The sequence below is a fragment of the Mastomys coucha genome, unplaced genomic scaffold, assembly GCF_008632895.1.
Source record: "Mastomys coucha isolate ucsf_1 unplaced genomic scaffold, UCSF_Mcou_1 pScaffold1, whole genome shotgun sequence".
NCBI classification, from domain to species: Eukaryota; Metazoa; Chordata; class Mammalia; order Rodentia; family Muridae; genus Mastomys; species Mastomys coucha.
Window position 1 is genome coordinate 71,961,736 of NW_022196891.1, and position 16,459 is coordinate 71,978,194.

Consider the following 16,459-nt stretch of genomic DNA (forward strand, 5'->3'; position numbering starts at 1 on the left):
GAGAGAGAGAGAATGTGGTGGTACTCATGGAACACACTTAACCATGGTTTCTCCTCAGATGTTGGGCATAAGGTGTTCTGTACTGGTGGACACCAGGAAATAATGTCAAGAATAAAGAAAAATAAACTTACTTGGAGCCAGACTGTCAGTGGCCTTGGCTACCTCACTACAGAGAATTTACTCTTTTTTTTTTTTTTTTAATTGAAAGAAAGACTACGTGTTTGAGACAGTTTTCTTACTTGTGAAAAGATGAGTTAAGCCAGCGTGGAAACCATTCTTCACCATGAGGCAGCAATCCATTGATAGTAGGGGCCTCACCTATGGGGAATTAGAAACCATGGTAGACTTTTAAAATCTCTACTGAGGAATAATTAATAAACAATATTGTACATGGAAAGAGTGAGGAAAGAGAGAGACAAGATGCTGTTGATCTGGGAGCTAGATGGCGGTTTTGAATAGTTACACTCTTAAGGAAAACCTGGTGAGTAAGAAGAGAAGAACTGTCCGCATGGAACCCACAGCTTGTGTTCAATGTCAAAGCAAAAGGTAAGGTTTCAAAGGCTTAGATTAGAAGGACAAGTGGAAATTCACAACAGGCTTCCTATGAATAACTGTGTAGTCCTAGCAGTACTACAGTTCATAAGAAAACACTTAGCCCATGAGAGTAGTCAAGGAGGTTAAGGAACATGCCCATAGTTGGAAACTCTGAGACACTCCCTAAAGACTGCAAAAGAATCAGGGATTTAATCACCATGCCAGAGTAAATGTGGATATTTGGAGTGGGGTTGGCTAGAGAGCAGTTAATTTTCCAGCTAGCATGGGAAGCCTTCTGAACAAATAGAAGATAAACTTAAGCAATGACATCTTTATGTGCATCTTTGTTTTGTCTTGTTTATAAGTGATTATTCAACAACCCAAATCCATTTTTCTTACCTGTAGCCATCACAAAGCTGTGGAGAAGATCCTGAGGTGACAAAATAAAGTGGAGTGATTTATCCAAAAATATGCTATTCTGAATGTTATGTACTCTTTGATGGTCAACCAAGAGATCGGGTTATATGTAATTAATGAAATTGACTTAGTTTGCTTTCTTAATGAATAAATAGCCCTAAGGCTGAAAAGATGACTTTGTAATTGAAATACAAACTTGGGGACCTGAGTTTATGTCTCCAGCATGAATGTTAGAAGCCAAATTTGATGATATGTGCCTTTAACCCTAACATTGGGAGTAACAGACATAGGTAAATGGTGGCAGGTGAGACTTCAAGCAGCTTGGGACATATCTAGCTGGAGTAGTGAGCTCCAACTAAAGTGAGTGATCCATCCCCCAAAATAAGAGATAGCACAATAGAGGAAGACACTTTAAGTCAGTACATGGACTCTACTTGAACATACACATGTATGCACACTTATACACATATGCACACAATTAAGAGTAAGTAAATAAGTGTTCTTTTTATCTGGTTTCACCTGAATAGGCCCTCACAGAAATCCTCTTAGGAACTGCTGGCAATAATCATCTCTGTTAATTGTCTTTGTGTTTGGGAAAATCCACGTGTAGTTTTGTGAAGAATAGCATTGAGCCCACCTATCCTACTGTCAGGAATCAGGTTTGGAGCTAGGAGGTTTTCTCAGAAGGTAGCTCCCACTGTTGCTAGAAATGGAGATGTGCTTTGAGAAGGGGTAGGCCAACTATGATGTGTGCCTCAGTGTGAACCCAGTTCCCTTGTCCTGGGGTCAGGCCCCTCAGGACCTGAGGCAGGGTACCCTTCTGTGCCCACTGTCTCCTGCGTGCCACAGCCGTAGCACCTAGACTCTAGCTTCCAGTAGTGCAAGAGTGTATTAAGAACCTGGTTTTCTTCCTGACCAAATCTGCTTGAGCTCATTCTTGCTGTTTTCTGTAAACACTGGAGGGGGCCCATGCAGTGTTTTCTCTGACAAGCTGAAAAATGATCAGTGTGTGCCTCAGAAGTGGGTGCAGTGGGAAGCCCACACTCTGTCTCCTCCTGGTTGTCATAACCACTTTGGGATGGTTATTTTTATTATTTTCTTTATGGCTTGTATGAGTGAGTTGGAGATCATTTGGGTTGCAGAGGAGATAAGACAGAATAAACTTGCTTAACTCACCTTTAATTCCACAGGACATCTGACACCCTTTTTTGGATCTATCTGGAAAGAATCCCAGGAGTCTTAACCCATAGTTAAGATCCAACCAACCATAGTCTAAGATATCTCTCTCTCTCTCTCTCTCTCTCTCTCTCTCTCTCTCTCTCTCTCTCTCTCTCTCTCTCTCTTCCCATTTTGTAGGTTGAAAAAATAATAATTTGTAGGCAGACCAGATGGCATTACATTTTGGTAACATGCATTCCGACGTGGCAGGAATGGCACTTTCATGTACTGTTAGTTTCCTGCCAGGTCTCTCTCTTCATGAAGGGGATCTCAGACTGTGAAGTGCCTGCCCCAGACTCAACCCACACCTCTCCCACATACAAATCTCCTGACTCCCAGAGTGAAGGCTCTGATGCCCAGAAAGCTCAGCTGGAGCCAGTGGGATGTGACTGTCTGCCACAGATATTTATGTAGACCAAATTATTAATGTTTAGCAATGGGAAAGCAGCTGCCTTTCCCACCCTGTTGAATGATGACAGTGTATCTTTTCTTGATAAGATTGTAGCCAGAGTGGCCTTTTAATTAGAAGGTAGATAGAAGTTGTTCTGTCTACAGACTACAGGGATGTCTGGCTTCTCTTTTCTGTCTGTATCTGAGTCTATCTCTCTGCTCACCTCACAGACTGTTTTTAAACTTAACTACACTGAACATTTTGTATATATTTGCCTAACAATAAATAGGTCTGGGGCCATGGATGCTTCAAGGGCGGGGAATGCATCTTTCTTAGAACAGAAATGAAAAGTCATTCCCTTTGTTTAGAAAACACTTAATGAATCCAGTTTTAGTACAGATATAGTTTGAGTTTTTATTTCTATAAAAATGATGAAAATTTAAAACTGATGTTAACAAATCCTACATGAACTACCTCTCTCTCTCTTCCACTTCGTTCTCCCTCTCTCTTTCCTTCCCCTCTTTTTGCAAAACTCATTTTGCTTATATTAATCACCTCGTTTTTGCCAAACATGATTCCATACATCCGTACACACAGTGATCTTTTTTATCACTGGCCATTATCAACTGTTCTCTTAAAAGACAGAGACCACCACCCTTTCTGTGACACCTCCTGGTCCTCTTGTCAAGGAAGAAGCATGTACTTTGGACATTTTTGCAGAGATGCATAGTCTGTTTTGTTTCTAAAGCTTCATAGACAATGATTACAGAAAAATATTAACATTAAATTTTATAGCCATTATCTACCATCTAACGTCCCTTCTTCCTCTTCAAAGATGATGCTCCATTTCCTGTTTTCTAACCTCTGCTGCTTCTGTTGTTTTGTGAAATCGCTAAACGTGATGAATGAGCACTTTCTTTTCTCCTGGTTTATCTGCATACATTTTCTTTCTACTGTCTACACTGTTGATGGGGTGCCCTGCTGGTTGAAATGAGCTGGTCAATTACGGATGCAATACCAACATCCCTTCCCTTCTTAGTTCATTAAAAGGGCAGAATCTCAATGAACTAATGTACACTAGCAGTTCATGTTGCCATTTCTGTGAATAGAACTACATTTAAAGGAATAGATCTTCATTAGTCATGCGTAGAGCTCCTTGTGCCTCTTCACAATGTTCATAGATACGTCAATACTCTTATCCCATTTCAATAAGGAGAGCTTGAAAGTTGAACTTGGTTGTAGACAATGTTTGGAAGCAGGAGTCCACTGCCTTCACCCTAGCTGGTGTTTCCCTTTGTTCGTGTACCTTCTCTGTTCTTAGTGATGGCCTTTTGTATACCAAGTTCTATCTCTCTTATTTCTTTCCCACATTCCAAATTATTACAGTGTTAAATGGTGTAGTAAAAATTGCTGGTTTTAATGTATTGATTGAAATGTTTCCTCTCTGCAACTCTTTTACTGATTTATTGATTTATTTAGTGGACTTACTTTTTTATTAAATTATTTTCTTTATTTACATTCCTTTCTGGTCCTCCCTCCAGAAGTTCTTAACCCCATTCCCCCTCCACTTTGCCTCTGAGAGGGTGCTCCTTCCCACTCCCACCTCCCCTCATACAACCATTCACCCCCACCTCACTCCTCTCCAGCATCCGTCCCCCTTCTCTGGGGAATCAAGTCTCTATGGGATTAGGCACATCCTCTCCCACTGAGGCCAGACAAGGTGGCCTTCTGCTACATACGTATGTGCTGGGGGGGCCATGGACCAGCCCTTGTGTGCTCTCTGGTTGGTGGTTTAGTGTCTGGGAGGTCCCAGGGGTCTGGGTTAGTTGATACTCAGTTATTCTTGTCATGTGGTTGTCATCCCCTTCAGCTCCTTCAATCCTTCCCCTAACTCTTCCATAGGGGTCACTGACCTTAGCCCAATAGTAGGCTGTAAGTATCTGCATCTGTCTCAGTCAGCTACCAGTAGAGCCTCTCAGAGGACAGTCATGCTAGGCTCCTGTTTGAAAGCACAACTAGGCTTTCAAACAAGTAACAGTGTCAGAGTTTGGTGCCTGAACATGGGATGAATCCCAAATTGCTACTCATTTTGGAAATGGTTGCATTCAGTGAAAGGAACCAGAGGATGAAGGAGTTGAATGGCCTGCAACACTTATACACTAGACCTAAAGTGGCAGGTGACAAAATTTGCTGAGATAGCTCAGTTGGGAAGATGCTGATCTTGAGAGCTAGCTTGGGCCTCTCCTCACCAACTTTTCCTTCCCTGGCTTGCTTCTTTCTGCCTCTCCTTGCTTTGCTTTCTCTCTTTTTCTCTCTCTTTGTTTCCTCTTACATTTCTCTTGATTTGCTTGACCTTGTAGTGTGGATCAGACCTTGGGTTTTGTAAATGCTACACAAGCATTTTACGAACTGAGGTATACCCTCAATTCATCCTTCCATGTTCCCTGTCTCTCTCTCTCTCTCTCTCTCTCTCTCTCTCTCTCTCTCTCTCTTTCTCCCCACACCAATTCTGACATTGAGCTCTGAACTTTGTCTCTTCTTTCTTTCTTTCTTTCTTTCTTTCTTTCTTTCTTTATTTATTTATTTATTTATTTATTTATTTTATTCATTTTTGTGAATTCTGGCTGTAAATCTGAACTCCAGGGATACATTCTTTTATCCAGTCTCAAGTGTGAAGGGAGAGACATCTTGCTAGAGAGTTACATTGAAGTGAAGTTGGCATTTGCAAGGAGGAGCAGTCACCCAGCCCAGCAGTTGCAGTTCTATTAGCTGGAATTTCTTGTCTGGCCTCAGGGGGAGAGTGCCTAGCCTCACAGAGATTTGAAGTGTGAGGGTGTTGGGATATCCAGGGGGGCACACCTGCTCAGAGGAGAAGAGGAGGGAGTATGGGGGAAGAATTATGGGAGGGGGTTAGCAGGAGGGTGTCAATGAGTGGGATGTAAAGTGAATAAGTAAAAATTAACTAATAAATTAATTTAAAAAGAAAAACTCAACAGAAAAAAAAAAAAGGAGGTGAACATGTTTCCTGGTCTGGTGTTGAATAAGAGGGCTGAGGAGGGATTACTGTCCTGTGGAAGAAGTCTAGGTGGAGTTTTTACGGAGCATTGTTTCTCAAAGTAGTGCTCACAGGCTGCCTGCATCATATTCCCCAGATGCCCGTCTCTGTATCTCAGAAGGACTCCATCTGAAAATAGCCATGCCACTGGATACTTGCATTAAGGCAGACTCCCCGTAGAGCAAGCTCAAAGTAACAGCACAGTCTGTTTATCCTGGCGCTCTGCTCTCTAACTCCCCAGTTCACCGATGTGCACACATCTCAAGGCGCCTCAGATGAGGTGACCAGCACGCAGGCACTAAGACACATTGGGAACATTGACCTCGTAGCGATCTTGTGGCAGGAGAAGCGGAAACTACACATTTTTTTTTTTTTTAAGTGCAGGATGGTAATCCTTGTCTCTTCCTCTACCGTTTCTTTCAGCCTGAAATAATTTATCTTTCCAAAAATATAAACAATTGAGCTTATTTCAAAACAAGAGCCAACCCTCAACTTACTTCCCAAATGTTTTTTATAATTCCTGAATAGCAATTATAGAACCCTCCTCCTGGACCTTATACAAATTTTGGGGGTCACCCACAGCACACACTGCCATTACTGGCTTCTGCTCTTGTATGCCTCGAGTCTATAGATGTTCAGTTGAATTGTCCCTGTAAACTGGAGCTACATCAGGGTCTGACTTGGAGTTGATGCTGCAAAAATGTTTGCCAAGTGAGCAAACAAGCTAAAGGACCACATGACGCCACCTTGACGCACACTCTCTGCAGTTTTCATGGGCTCTACCCTAAGGAATGGCTGGACTTTCTTTCATGTAAAATTAAATATGTTTGTATTAAAATCAGCTTCCTGTGATCCTAACCAAGATATGTTCTAAAACTGCTGCAAATAGAGCAGAGCGAACACCAGGATGCTTTGGGGATCTAAATACTTGTGAATGTGTGTGTGTGTGTGTGTGTGTGTGTGTGTGTTATGAAATGTTTTAAAGAACTCCAAGCAAATTTAAAAGGGGGATCTACTGGATTTTGGCTAAGTGCTAAAAAAAAAAAAAGAAAGAAAGAAAGAAAGAAAGAAAGAAAGGTCCCTTAATTCCCTATCCAAATACTTCAAGCTTAAATTTACTGGCAGCTATTTCAGAGGAAGATGGTGACTCTAAAATCCTGGGTTTGTTATAGAGAAAATGTTTCGTCTTCAAATGTTTGGGGGGGATTAAAGGGAATTTATGGCTTGGGAGGGGAGTAATAAATGTGGTCACAATGCAATGTCTAAACTGTCCTGAGTTTCTGGAAATACTGACTGCGAAAACAACATTTAGATGTTGTATCTGAGAGGAATTACTTTCACATCATGCTTGAGACGCCTGCCTGGATCAGTGGATCTTCTGTTGTTTAAAAAAGTTGAATCAATTACACAGGACATCAATTCTGTCCCTAGCTCATTTGTTAACCGAGCTCAAGGAACATATTCAAGAACTTTCTTCTTCCCCTCCCCAAGAAACTTAATCAATATAAGGTATATTTTTCTTAAGGTCACGCCATGGCCTGTTCAGATTCTTCTGACACACTTCATGTTTAAATAGTTTTATTCTTAAGGAATTATCACAAGAGTAAAAATGTAAATGAGTCTGATAGAATGGACACGTTCTTGCTGCGCCCTGTTTTTCTCTTAATGGAATCCCACCTTGAAGGTTTACTTCTATTTCTTTAATAAAATCAGTTGTGATTTGTTGTCATTTGTAAAAAATTGTAAGGAAGTGTTTTAGCAAAATACTCACTAGCCTTGAAAGCACTTGCCTGTAATCATATGTAATACTTTTGTGTTCTGTCCTTTTGTTAGGTAAAGGTGTCCCAGGGTTACAGGGGATAGTACATTGCCTGTGTTTAATAGTGAGGTCAATTAATGCAGAATTAATCTCTAAATAGCACTTTCCTTTAAGTGATGCCTCTGATGGACACAGTGAGTTTTTCTTTGGACCGTATATTTCAAAAGAAATCTTGTCATGTTAAAAGTTCTATCAGCAATAGTAATGCATTCTTGAATCCCAGCTCCTTAGGAGGTTGCCACGAGATTTCAAATTCTGGGGCAACCTGGGTTCTCTGTGAGACCTTAGCTCCTAAATGAGTGGGAAAGGGATACCCACTATACAGTTATTCTATTTGTTTATTTATCGATTTATTTATTTACTTTTGGTATCAATTAAATGATAATTTCCCGAACATGGTCCAAAGAATGACCCATGCTGAGCAATACCTTCAGGAACTGTGAGAGAGGCTCTAGGGGGAAAAAAAAACAGAGGGCCTTTTATTTCAAGTGCAGTTTGTTCCCTGAGTTGTCCTTGAATGTGATTTTATGCCTCCTGTGACAAACCTTTCCCTTTAATTCTTAAGACATCTTTATTCTGTTTGGATGTCAAATGATTGCTATACAGCACAGTCTGGTCACTGTAGCCGGAATCTGCATGTGGTCTTGTGTTGCATTCCTTTCACAGAGCCTCTCTCACAGTTCCCCAAGGTGTTGGTCACCTCACCATGGGCCAGTCTTTTGACTGTCTCCCAACAGATAATCACTTCCATGCCTGATGAAGTTTAATTGTCGCAACTGTCCACAAATTTCATTCCCAATGTCTTTTTATGTTTAGGTGAGCTTGGTAGAGAGAAAATGAACCTGAGGTCACTTTAAATTTTCATGTGAATTCTTACATGATCATCCTTCATTATGAAAACACTTCTGAGTTATATCATAGTTGATCCCTCTTGTATTTATTTAACATATCCCATCTGAGGACCCGCTACTTCACATGAGTGAACTGTTTTATCTCTAATGATTTCTATTGTAAAGTCAAACACTGGAGGCATTCTTATGTGTCTTATTTCTCGGTAATTCAAATCTTTAATGAGTAACTTCTTACCCCCTTGCTATAGATAAAGTCGGCCTCTGTGGCCGCCATGTTCTTTTGTGACTGCCATGTTCTTCTGTTTAAGTGAGTTGCCTTCTTCCCCATGCAGAGTCAAGGAAGCTGAGGAACTGTGTAAGCAGAAAAAAGGAAAATCGCTCTATAAAGTAAAACCAAGACATGACTCTGGGATTGTAAGTATTGACTTCTTATTTTCAGCTTGCTATTGTCTTTGCAATATGCACCCGGCTATGGAAGAATGTCTCAGGGATATTTATCTTGATGTGTGGATAAATAATGAGCCTCTAATTCCAACAGTCTCTTTTCTTTTTGTCCTTAATCTGGACTTTGTAATTGATTCCATTTCAAAGTTGAGTATTTGGAACTTGGGATATGAAGACATATGTGAGAGCCTGTGTCCACCTCTTGGGGCAGGAGGACAACCTGGACTTCCTCATTATACATGAGTCACAAGCCAATGATGCACTTTAACCCAAAGTGACTCATAGGAGATGTGCTAAATAAAATGCAATAGGAAATGACATATGCTCTCTAGTAGGGTACCTGTCTAAAAGTATGCTCTAGGAACCTTCCTTGGCTGAGTCCTCCATTACAAACAAACAAACAAACAAAATAACCACCAACTTGTATACCCTTAGAGAGAAATGTTGGTTATAAAGGCAAATTCTCCCTTCTGATACTGTAGACATTTTGTTGAAGGTTTTGAAGAGGTCATACTTCTACTGTAGCCAGGGTAAGTAAGTAGTGCTGCTTTAGATGAAAATTTTGGACACCAAATAGAAGCATTTTAAGATTTGTTTTTCTTTTTGACTAACCATTGTATTTATGAGACTGTACATGTGGACACAGATACCTAAAGAGGTGGAAAGAAGGCTTTGGGTCCTCTGGAGCTGGACTTTCAAAGGTTGTAAATGACTTTATGTAGGTTCTGGGATCTGAACTCTGGGTCTCTACAAAAACAGTGCAGGACTTAACAACTGAGCCATCTCTCCAGCCCTCACTGAAGCACCTTGAATTGGATTTAGTATAACACAGTCTAAATAAAACAGACAGTACAGATAACTCAAATTGCCTTAGGTTAAGTAGCCCTGCTTAGAAAATATCTCTATCTTCAGATAAAATTTATTTTCCCATCCATTTTTCTGTATCAAAATCAGTCTTATCTGATGATAAATTTGTCTTACGCTATTTTCTGATCAAAGGTTAATAAAGTTATATTGAATAAGAGGAATGATTATTAGCTAATCCTGATTATGCTGCTATGAAATTAGAAGAGAATTTAAACATTTTAACCAGGAAATCAATCCACTGGTTTTGATTCTGTATTCATGCCTTTGCATGTGGGATCTGGAACAAAAGGACTATGCTGTCTCGCACTTCACATATGTTACAAGTTAAACTTTAAAAACTGATTTTTCTCAAAAGTATTTGTTAATTTGTTTCAATGAAAATTTGAAAACTTTAAAGATGAATCAGATATGATACATGTAAAGTTTTCTAAATGAATTGACATTTTCGCTTTTACCAGAGAGTTCAATAGAAAAAAAAAAAAAAAAACTCTTTTTTGCACTGCCCTAAACTCCTTCCCTCTTTATTTTTAATCCCATCTGATATATATGGTTGGTTTTTGTGTTTTGTTTTGTTTTGTTTTAGAAAGCAAAGATAAGCATGAAAACTTAATCTGTGATCAGAACAGCAGAAGAAACCAAGACATTGAAACAACTTGCTCAGCATCCACCTGACCTGAAGGAGGGGAGGAAGCTCCATCCTCCTAATCATTTTCCTCTGAACCTCTTGCATAATCTTCATGTTTTCTAGACAGTTTGTTGATTGTTAAATTTTACTGTATGTTCCTTTAAGATGACAAAAGCAGTAGACCTGCCGAGAATTGGACACCTTCCCTTTTTGTAAACATTGTGGTGTTGTACCAACAGACCTAAGTGGCACATCTAAGAGGAACTATCTGCATTAATTCTGAACACGATGAACCTTAACCTACGGTTTCCTTTTGTGAGATTCTTTCTTGTTGCAGCAAAAATATTTTCCTTTTTACTGATAACCAGAACTCCATATCGATGTGGTTAGACTTGTGAGTAAACTTTGTTCCTAGTGAATTCTTTGTATCTACTTGACTTCTGCTTATACAGTGTCTATTTGAGAAGTAAATACCATCTTTATGTCATGATTCACACCTCTCCCATGCTTAAGTTGCTCTCTATAATATTTCCCTTGAAACCCTATGAAAAACTGGTCTGCAACAGAGGTAAATGAAATCATGAAATGTCTTTCTGTCTAACACTACAATCTTTAACTCTCTCCCTCCCTCTGTCCCTCTCTCTCTTTCTTTCTCACACACACTCACATACACACACTTTTCTCTCTTACACACACACATTGTTTCTCCCTCATAGACAGATACACATAGACACACATTCTTTCTCACATACATGCACAAGCTTCACTTAATATTTTCAAGAAATTTGATCAAGTGAAGCTCATGAAATTGTCAAATTTATTTTTTGATAACCACTTATTGTAAAAATTAGGAAAAAAAATAAGTGAATCAGAATTATCTGGACCGTGTTAAGTAAAATGCCTGTCTGTGTATTTTGACCTGATTGGGTTGGGATCATGTATTACAGCAGATGATTTACTGATTGATAACTCTCAACAAATATTATTAGCAGCAACTGAAAAGAACAACTATTAATGTTATACAAAACCCTCTTAATCAATTATGATTTGACTTAAATATGTTCAAAAGAATAGGAAACTTAGCAATTTTAGAATTTATTCCTGACAGAGTGAATAAATTCCCTCCCTAGGGCCTTTTAGATGAGAAATGAACACATCTTCATGTCATCGCAGTAAATCACCTGCTGTAATACATGATCCCAACTCAATCAGGTCTAAATACGCAGACAGGCATTTTACTTAACACGGTCCAGATAATTCTGATTCACTTATTTTTTCCCATTTCTAAAACCGTAACTCTCAACAAATATTATTAGCAGCAATTGAAAAGAACAACTATTAATGTTATACAAAACCCTCTTAATCAATTATGATCTGACACAATGGAGTACTACTCAGCTATTAAAACCAATGAATTTATGAAATTCTTAGGGAAATTGATGGATCTGGAGAATATTATCCTGAATGAAGTAACCCAATCACAAAAGAATACATATGGTATGCACTCTCTGATAAGTGGTTATTAGCCCAGAAGTTCGGAATACAGGAAGAACAACCCACAAACCACAAGAAACGCAAGAAGAAGGAAGACCAAAATGTGGACATTTCATTCCTTCTTAAAAGGGGAAACCAAATACCCATGGAAGGAATTGCAGAGACTAACTATGGAGCAGAGACTGAAGGAAGGACAAGCCAGTCTGATATAGCTATCTCCTGAGAGGCTCTGACAGTCCCCGACTAATAAAGATGTAGAGGCTCACAGCCGTCCATTGAACTGAGTACACGGTCCCCAATGAAGGAGTTAGAGAAAGGACCAAAGGAGCTGAAGGGTTTGCAGCCCCTTAGGACAAACAACAACATGAACTAACTAGTACCCTCAGAACTCCCAGGGACTTAACCACCAACCAAGGACTGCACATGGTGGGTCTGATTGTTCTGGCAGCATGTGTATAGTAGAGGATTGCAAAGTCGATCATCAATGGGAGGAGTGACCTTTGGCCCTGTGAAGGTTCTGTGCCCCAGTGTAGGGGAATGCCAGGGCCAGGAGAGGGTGTGGTGGCAAGCAGGTGGAGAGGGGAGGCAACAGGGGTTTGTTCTTGTTGTTTTCTGTTTGTTTTTTTGTTTTTGTTTTTGTTTTTTGGAGGGAAACTGGGAAAGGAGAAATCATATGACATGTAAATAAAGAAAATGTCTAATAAAAAATAATGTTTTAAATCATAGCTATACTTGTATTTATGTAAAGTACAATCTCTTGCCTTTTACTTTGGATTTTTAGTGCAAAGAAACAGTAGTGCTTTATTTTCTTCTGCTGTTGTTTTGTAGCCTTCCTGTCCCACAGTCCTTCCAATGTGTATATACCACTCTTCAATGAAGTGATAGGGCATTTAACAAAGATCGCTATGTGCAATACTGTATTTAGTGTTTCTATTTCAATTTTTTAGGATGTTAATTTATACGAAAATAAAATGAATAATAAAATATTTTGCTGTCAGCTGTGTACATGTCATACACACACACACACACATACACACATATATATATATATATATATATATACTTATATATATGTATTTATATACTTAAAAAATAAAGACATTGTGTTCAACTTTTGCAGTGACTAGGGGTGGGAAATAAGTGAGCTAAATATCAATCATTTCAGGATTCTGGAACTTAATTCTCTCATGCTACCTGAGTCAGAAATCCTGATAAAATATTAAAATCTTCACCCAGTTTTTTTCTTTCCTGAGATCCAACAGGAAACTTTCTACTTTCCTAATATCTATTTCTAATGCAATACTATATCGCAAAATTTATTATATGCAAGACCAGATTAAGTTTGTCATCTTTTCCCTCCAAATTTCATTCTTCTGTGTTATCTATCTCAGAAAACAGAGCCTCCATCCTCAGGTACAAGAATCCTTTTTGATATCTCACTCTCTCTTGAGTCCCCATTGACTCAACTGCCAACATTGTTAGTTGTGCCTGGTATAAGGATGTCCTCATTTTCCTCCTAGACCATGAAAGTCTTAGTTCAAAACTGGTATGAATTACCTTGATAGCTGTGTTAGATTTGCTTTGTTTTATTACCTTGATAGAAATACCTCAGCAAAGTAACTTGTTGCAGAAGTGGTTGATTTGCTTCACAGTTCAAAGGGATAGAGTCATGGGTGGCAGGATAATAAGGTGACTGGTCACAGTGCTTTTACATTCATGAATCAAAAGAAGAAGGAGATGAAGAAGGAGAGGGGGTAGTGCTGCTCTCAGCTCATTTTCTCCTTTATTCAGTCTAGAACCTCAGCCATTGGAAATAGCCCCAACTAGCCCCATCTAAGACATGCTCAGAGATTTGTCTCCTAGGTGATCTCAGAACCTATCAAGTTTGCACTCAATATTAACATCACAATGTCTTTTAATTGCTGACATATTTAAAGATTTGCTTCATACCAGTTCTTGGCTATACATCCAACCTGGGTTTTTTATTTGTTCCACAATACAAAGCTGATAATCTGCATTTCCTACTGAAAGAGTCTTAGTAATTATACACATCAAAAGTATATGATCTCAATTTATCCAAAATCTTGACTGTGACGGACAGAGCAATCAGGTTCTTGCTTTTGCCCTGGGTTGTAAGTCTGCTCAGCCCATCTGAATTCTAGCCTCCTGTCAGACTAAACCACTTTCAGTCATTTCGTGCAGTGGTCTTTCTAACCTCCCATGATCTGCATAAGTCCCCCCAAAATTCAAATATTGGAATCTAAACCATGGGTGTCAGGGGAGCCGATGGCATGTGTTCGTGTTATAAGAGAATTGATGTCATTACTGAAAAAGTAGGTTCTCACTGGGAAAACTAAAAACCAAAAACCACTCTATTCCATGCAGCATTGCCTTGCAAGATATCCTGCCATAGTCAAATGCAGCACAAAGGCCCTTACCAGATGCATTCAGTTGAACATGGACTCACCAAGCTCTAGAATCCTATTGTACATTCAGATAGAGCACTCATGCATTAAATAAATAAATAAATAAATAAATAAATAAATAAATAAATCTTAAAATAAAAATCCACAATTCTGAGTTTAAAGTTTTGAAATTCTAAGTCATCCTACAAAGACCAAATATGTTTTGGAAAATATAGATCTGGAGAGTGGAGGGGAAGAGACAGGGATGGTCCATAAACAAAGGAATCCCTGTACAAGGTAACAGGAGATGGTTATGTCTCATTGGAGCAACAGGGCCAAGCCAAAGCCCAGGACCACTGATGCAGGGCTTTCTGTAAGTGACTACCTTGGAGGCCTATGATATTGCTGATATAGTGCATGTATGGCTGCAGAAGAAGCAGATCAAACGGGACAACATCTACACACAGTGTTGTCACTACAAAGGAACTCAATGGCACCAAGAAAGGCTAGATGTGGATTCAGAGTGATATCAATAACTATATTTTTATAAAGGAAGAAGCAGCATCCTTCGACCCTCTCAGACGAGCCCGAACTAAACCACAGAACTAAGCCTACAAGGAGAAGTTTCGATAAGCGAGAATAGACCTTGTTCTGCGGAGGAAATGGAATGGCAAATAGTTATGTTTAGTGCCCATGATGAAATGTAAAGTTAGCTAATCAGTGGGATAGAAAAGAAACATTTCCATGAGCTGAGTGAATTCTAGGGAGTGAAGAAACAAGAGGTGCACAAGACAGTGGTGTTGAGGCATTTCTCAGGATAAGAACTCATGAAAAGTCAACTGTTAAAAGCTTCAGAAAAGACAGATAAGAGCTTCAAAAAACATTGGCTGAGAATTTGCTAGGATCAAGGACTGGCATGCTCTTTGCTTGAGAATGTGACAAGTGTTGGGCCAAAGAAATACCAATAAATTTGACCTAAAGAGGTCAAACTGAATCAGCTCCTCCAGGAAGAAAGAATACATCATTTACAACACAATGACAGTTACTCTAAAGCAAGAAATGAAATAGTTAAGAGCTAACTTGAAAACAGCAAAGCAAGACTGTTGGTAAAAGAGATAAAAGCTTTCAGAATTTGAAAACCAAGAATTTACTGTCCAAAAACCTCACAGGAAGGTTTGCTGAAGGGTGTGTACCAGTGAGGAAACCAGAGGACTTGCATGTCAGAGGTCACGGAGGGCACCTGAACTCAAGCAGCAAATCAACTCCAGATTGTAAACAATAACAAGTCATTTTTGTGTTTTTAAAAGATTAATAACAAGATGGCTGGGAAATGTTAAGAAACTAATTCAGACATGCTGGAAAGGTCTGCCTTATTCTTTCTGTGTAATTCAATGAGTGCTGGGCTGTTAATATGTACCAGAAACTGCTGTCTGCCTTGGGAATAACAAACACTATTACTGGTGCTGTGGTGTACCTTACAGACAGGAGCCTAACATGGCCGCCCTCTGAGAGGACAAAAGGAAAACAGCTGGCTAAGACAGAAGCAGATACATACACCCAACCAATGGTCTGAAGTCGGGGACCCCTGTGGTTGAATTAGGGTAAGGCTGGAAGAAGTTGAGGAGGAGGGAGGCCCCATAGGGGGACCAGCAGTCTCAACTAACCTGGACCCCAGAGATCTCTTACTGTGCCACCAACCAGGCAGCTGGTCTGAGGCCCCAGCACATTTATAGCAAAGGACTGCCTGGTCTGGCCTCAGTGAGAGAAGATGCACCTAACCCTTGAGAGTCTTGAGGCCCCAGGGAAGGGGGAGTTCTGGCAGAGCTTGGGGGGGAGGGTGTGTGGAAGTGTAGGAACATCATCTTAATATGGGGGAGGAGGAATGGGATGAAAAACTGTCAAAGGACAGAATGGGAGGGGGATAATGATTGGACTATAAAAAAGAAATGATTAAAGATAATAAAAACAAAAACAAAAAGAAAGTGTCTTATCCTCATAGAACCTACATTCAGGACTAGGGGAGAAGAAACAGCAACTAGGTATAAAATAATATGAGTACAATTCCCCCTAACAGGGACTTAACATCCTCCAGTACGCTTACAGCTGGAAAACTCCCTTGAACAACACGTTCCCCAGACAAACACATGGATGCTACATGAGCTTTTAAAAAAGAACAGAAAACAGGCAGGAATGTTGAATTTTTAGAAAATGTCAACAGACAGGATGTTTAGAATTTGTTTTGTGCACATTTGTAAGTACATATAATATTTGGGGGATATTTATCACAAAAATAGAAATTCTAGAAAGAGGAAGGCCAAGCTTATTAAACTGAAGGCCAA

At 39.5% G+C, this 16,459-nt stretch overlaps 1 protein-coding gene across 1 annotated transcript in view; it reads left to right on the forward strand.

Annotated features, from left to right (window-relative positions):
- Positions 1-10,711, forward strand: part of Fmn2 (formin 2) — a 334,557-nt gene extending 323,846 nt beyond the window's left edge. The window contains exons 18-19 of the mRNA XM_031379313.1: positions 8,618-8,699; positions 10,180-10,711. Of these exons, the coding sequence (XP_031235173.1) occupies positions 8,618-8,699; positions 10,180-10,206 (109 nt within the window). The 3' untranslated portion in view covers positions 10,207-10,711. The remainder of the gene's footprint in view (positions 1-8,617; positions 8,700-10,179) is intronic.
- The last annotated feature ends 5,748 nt before the right edge of the window (positions 10,712-16,459 follow it).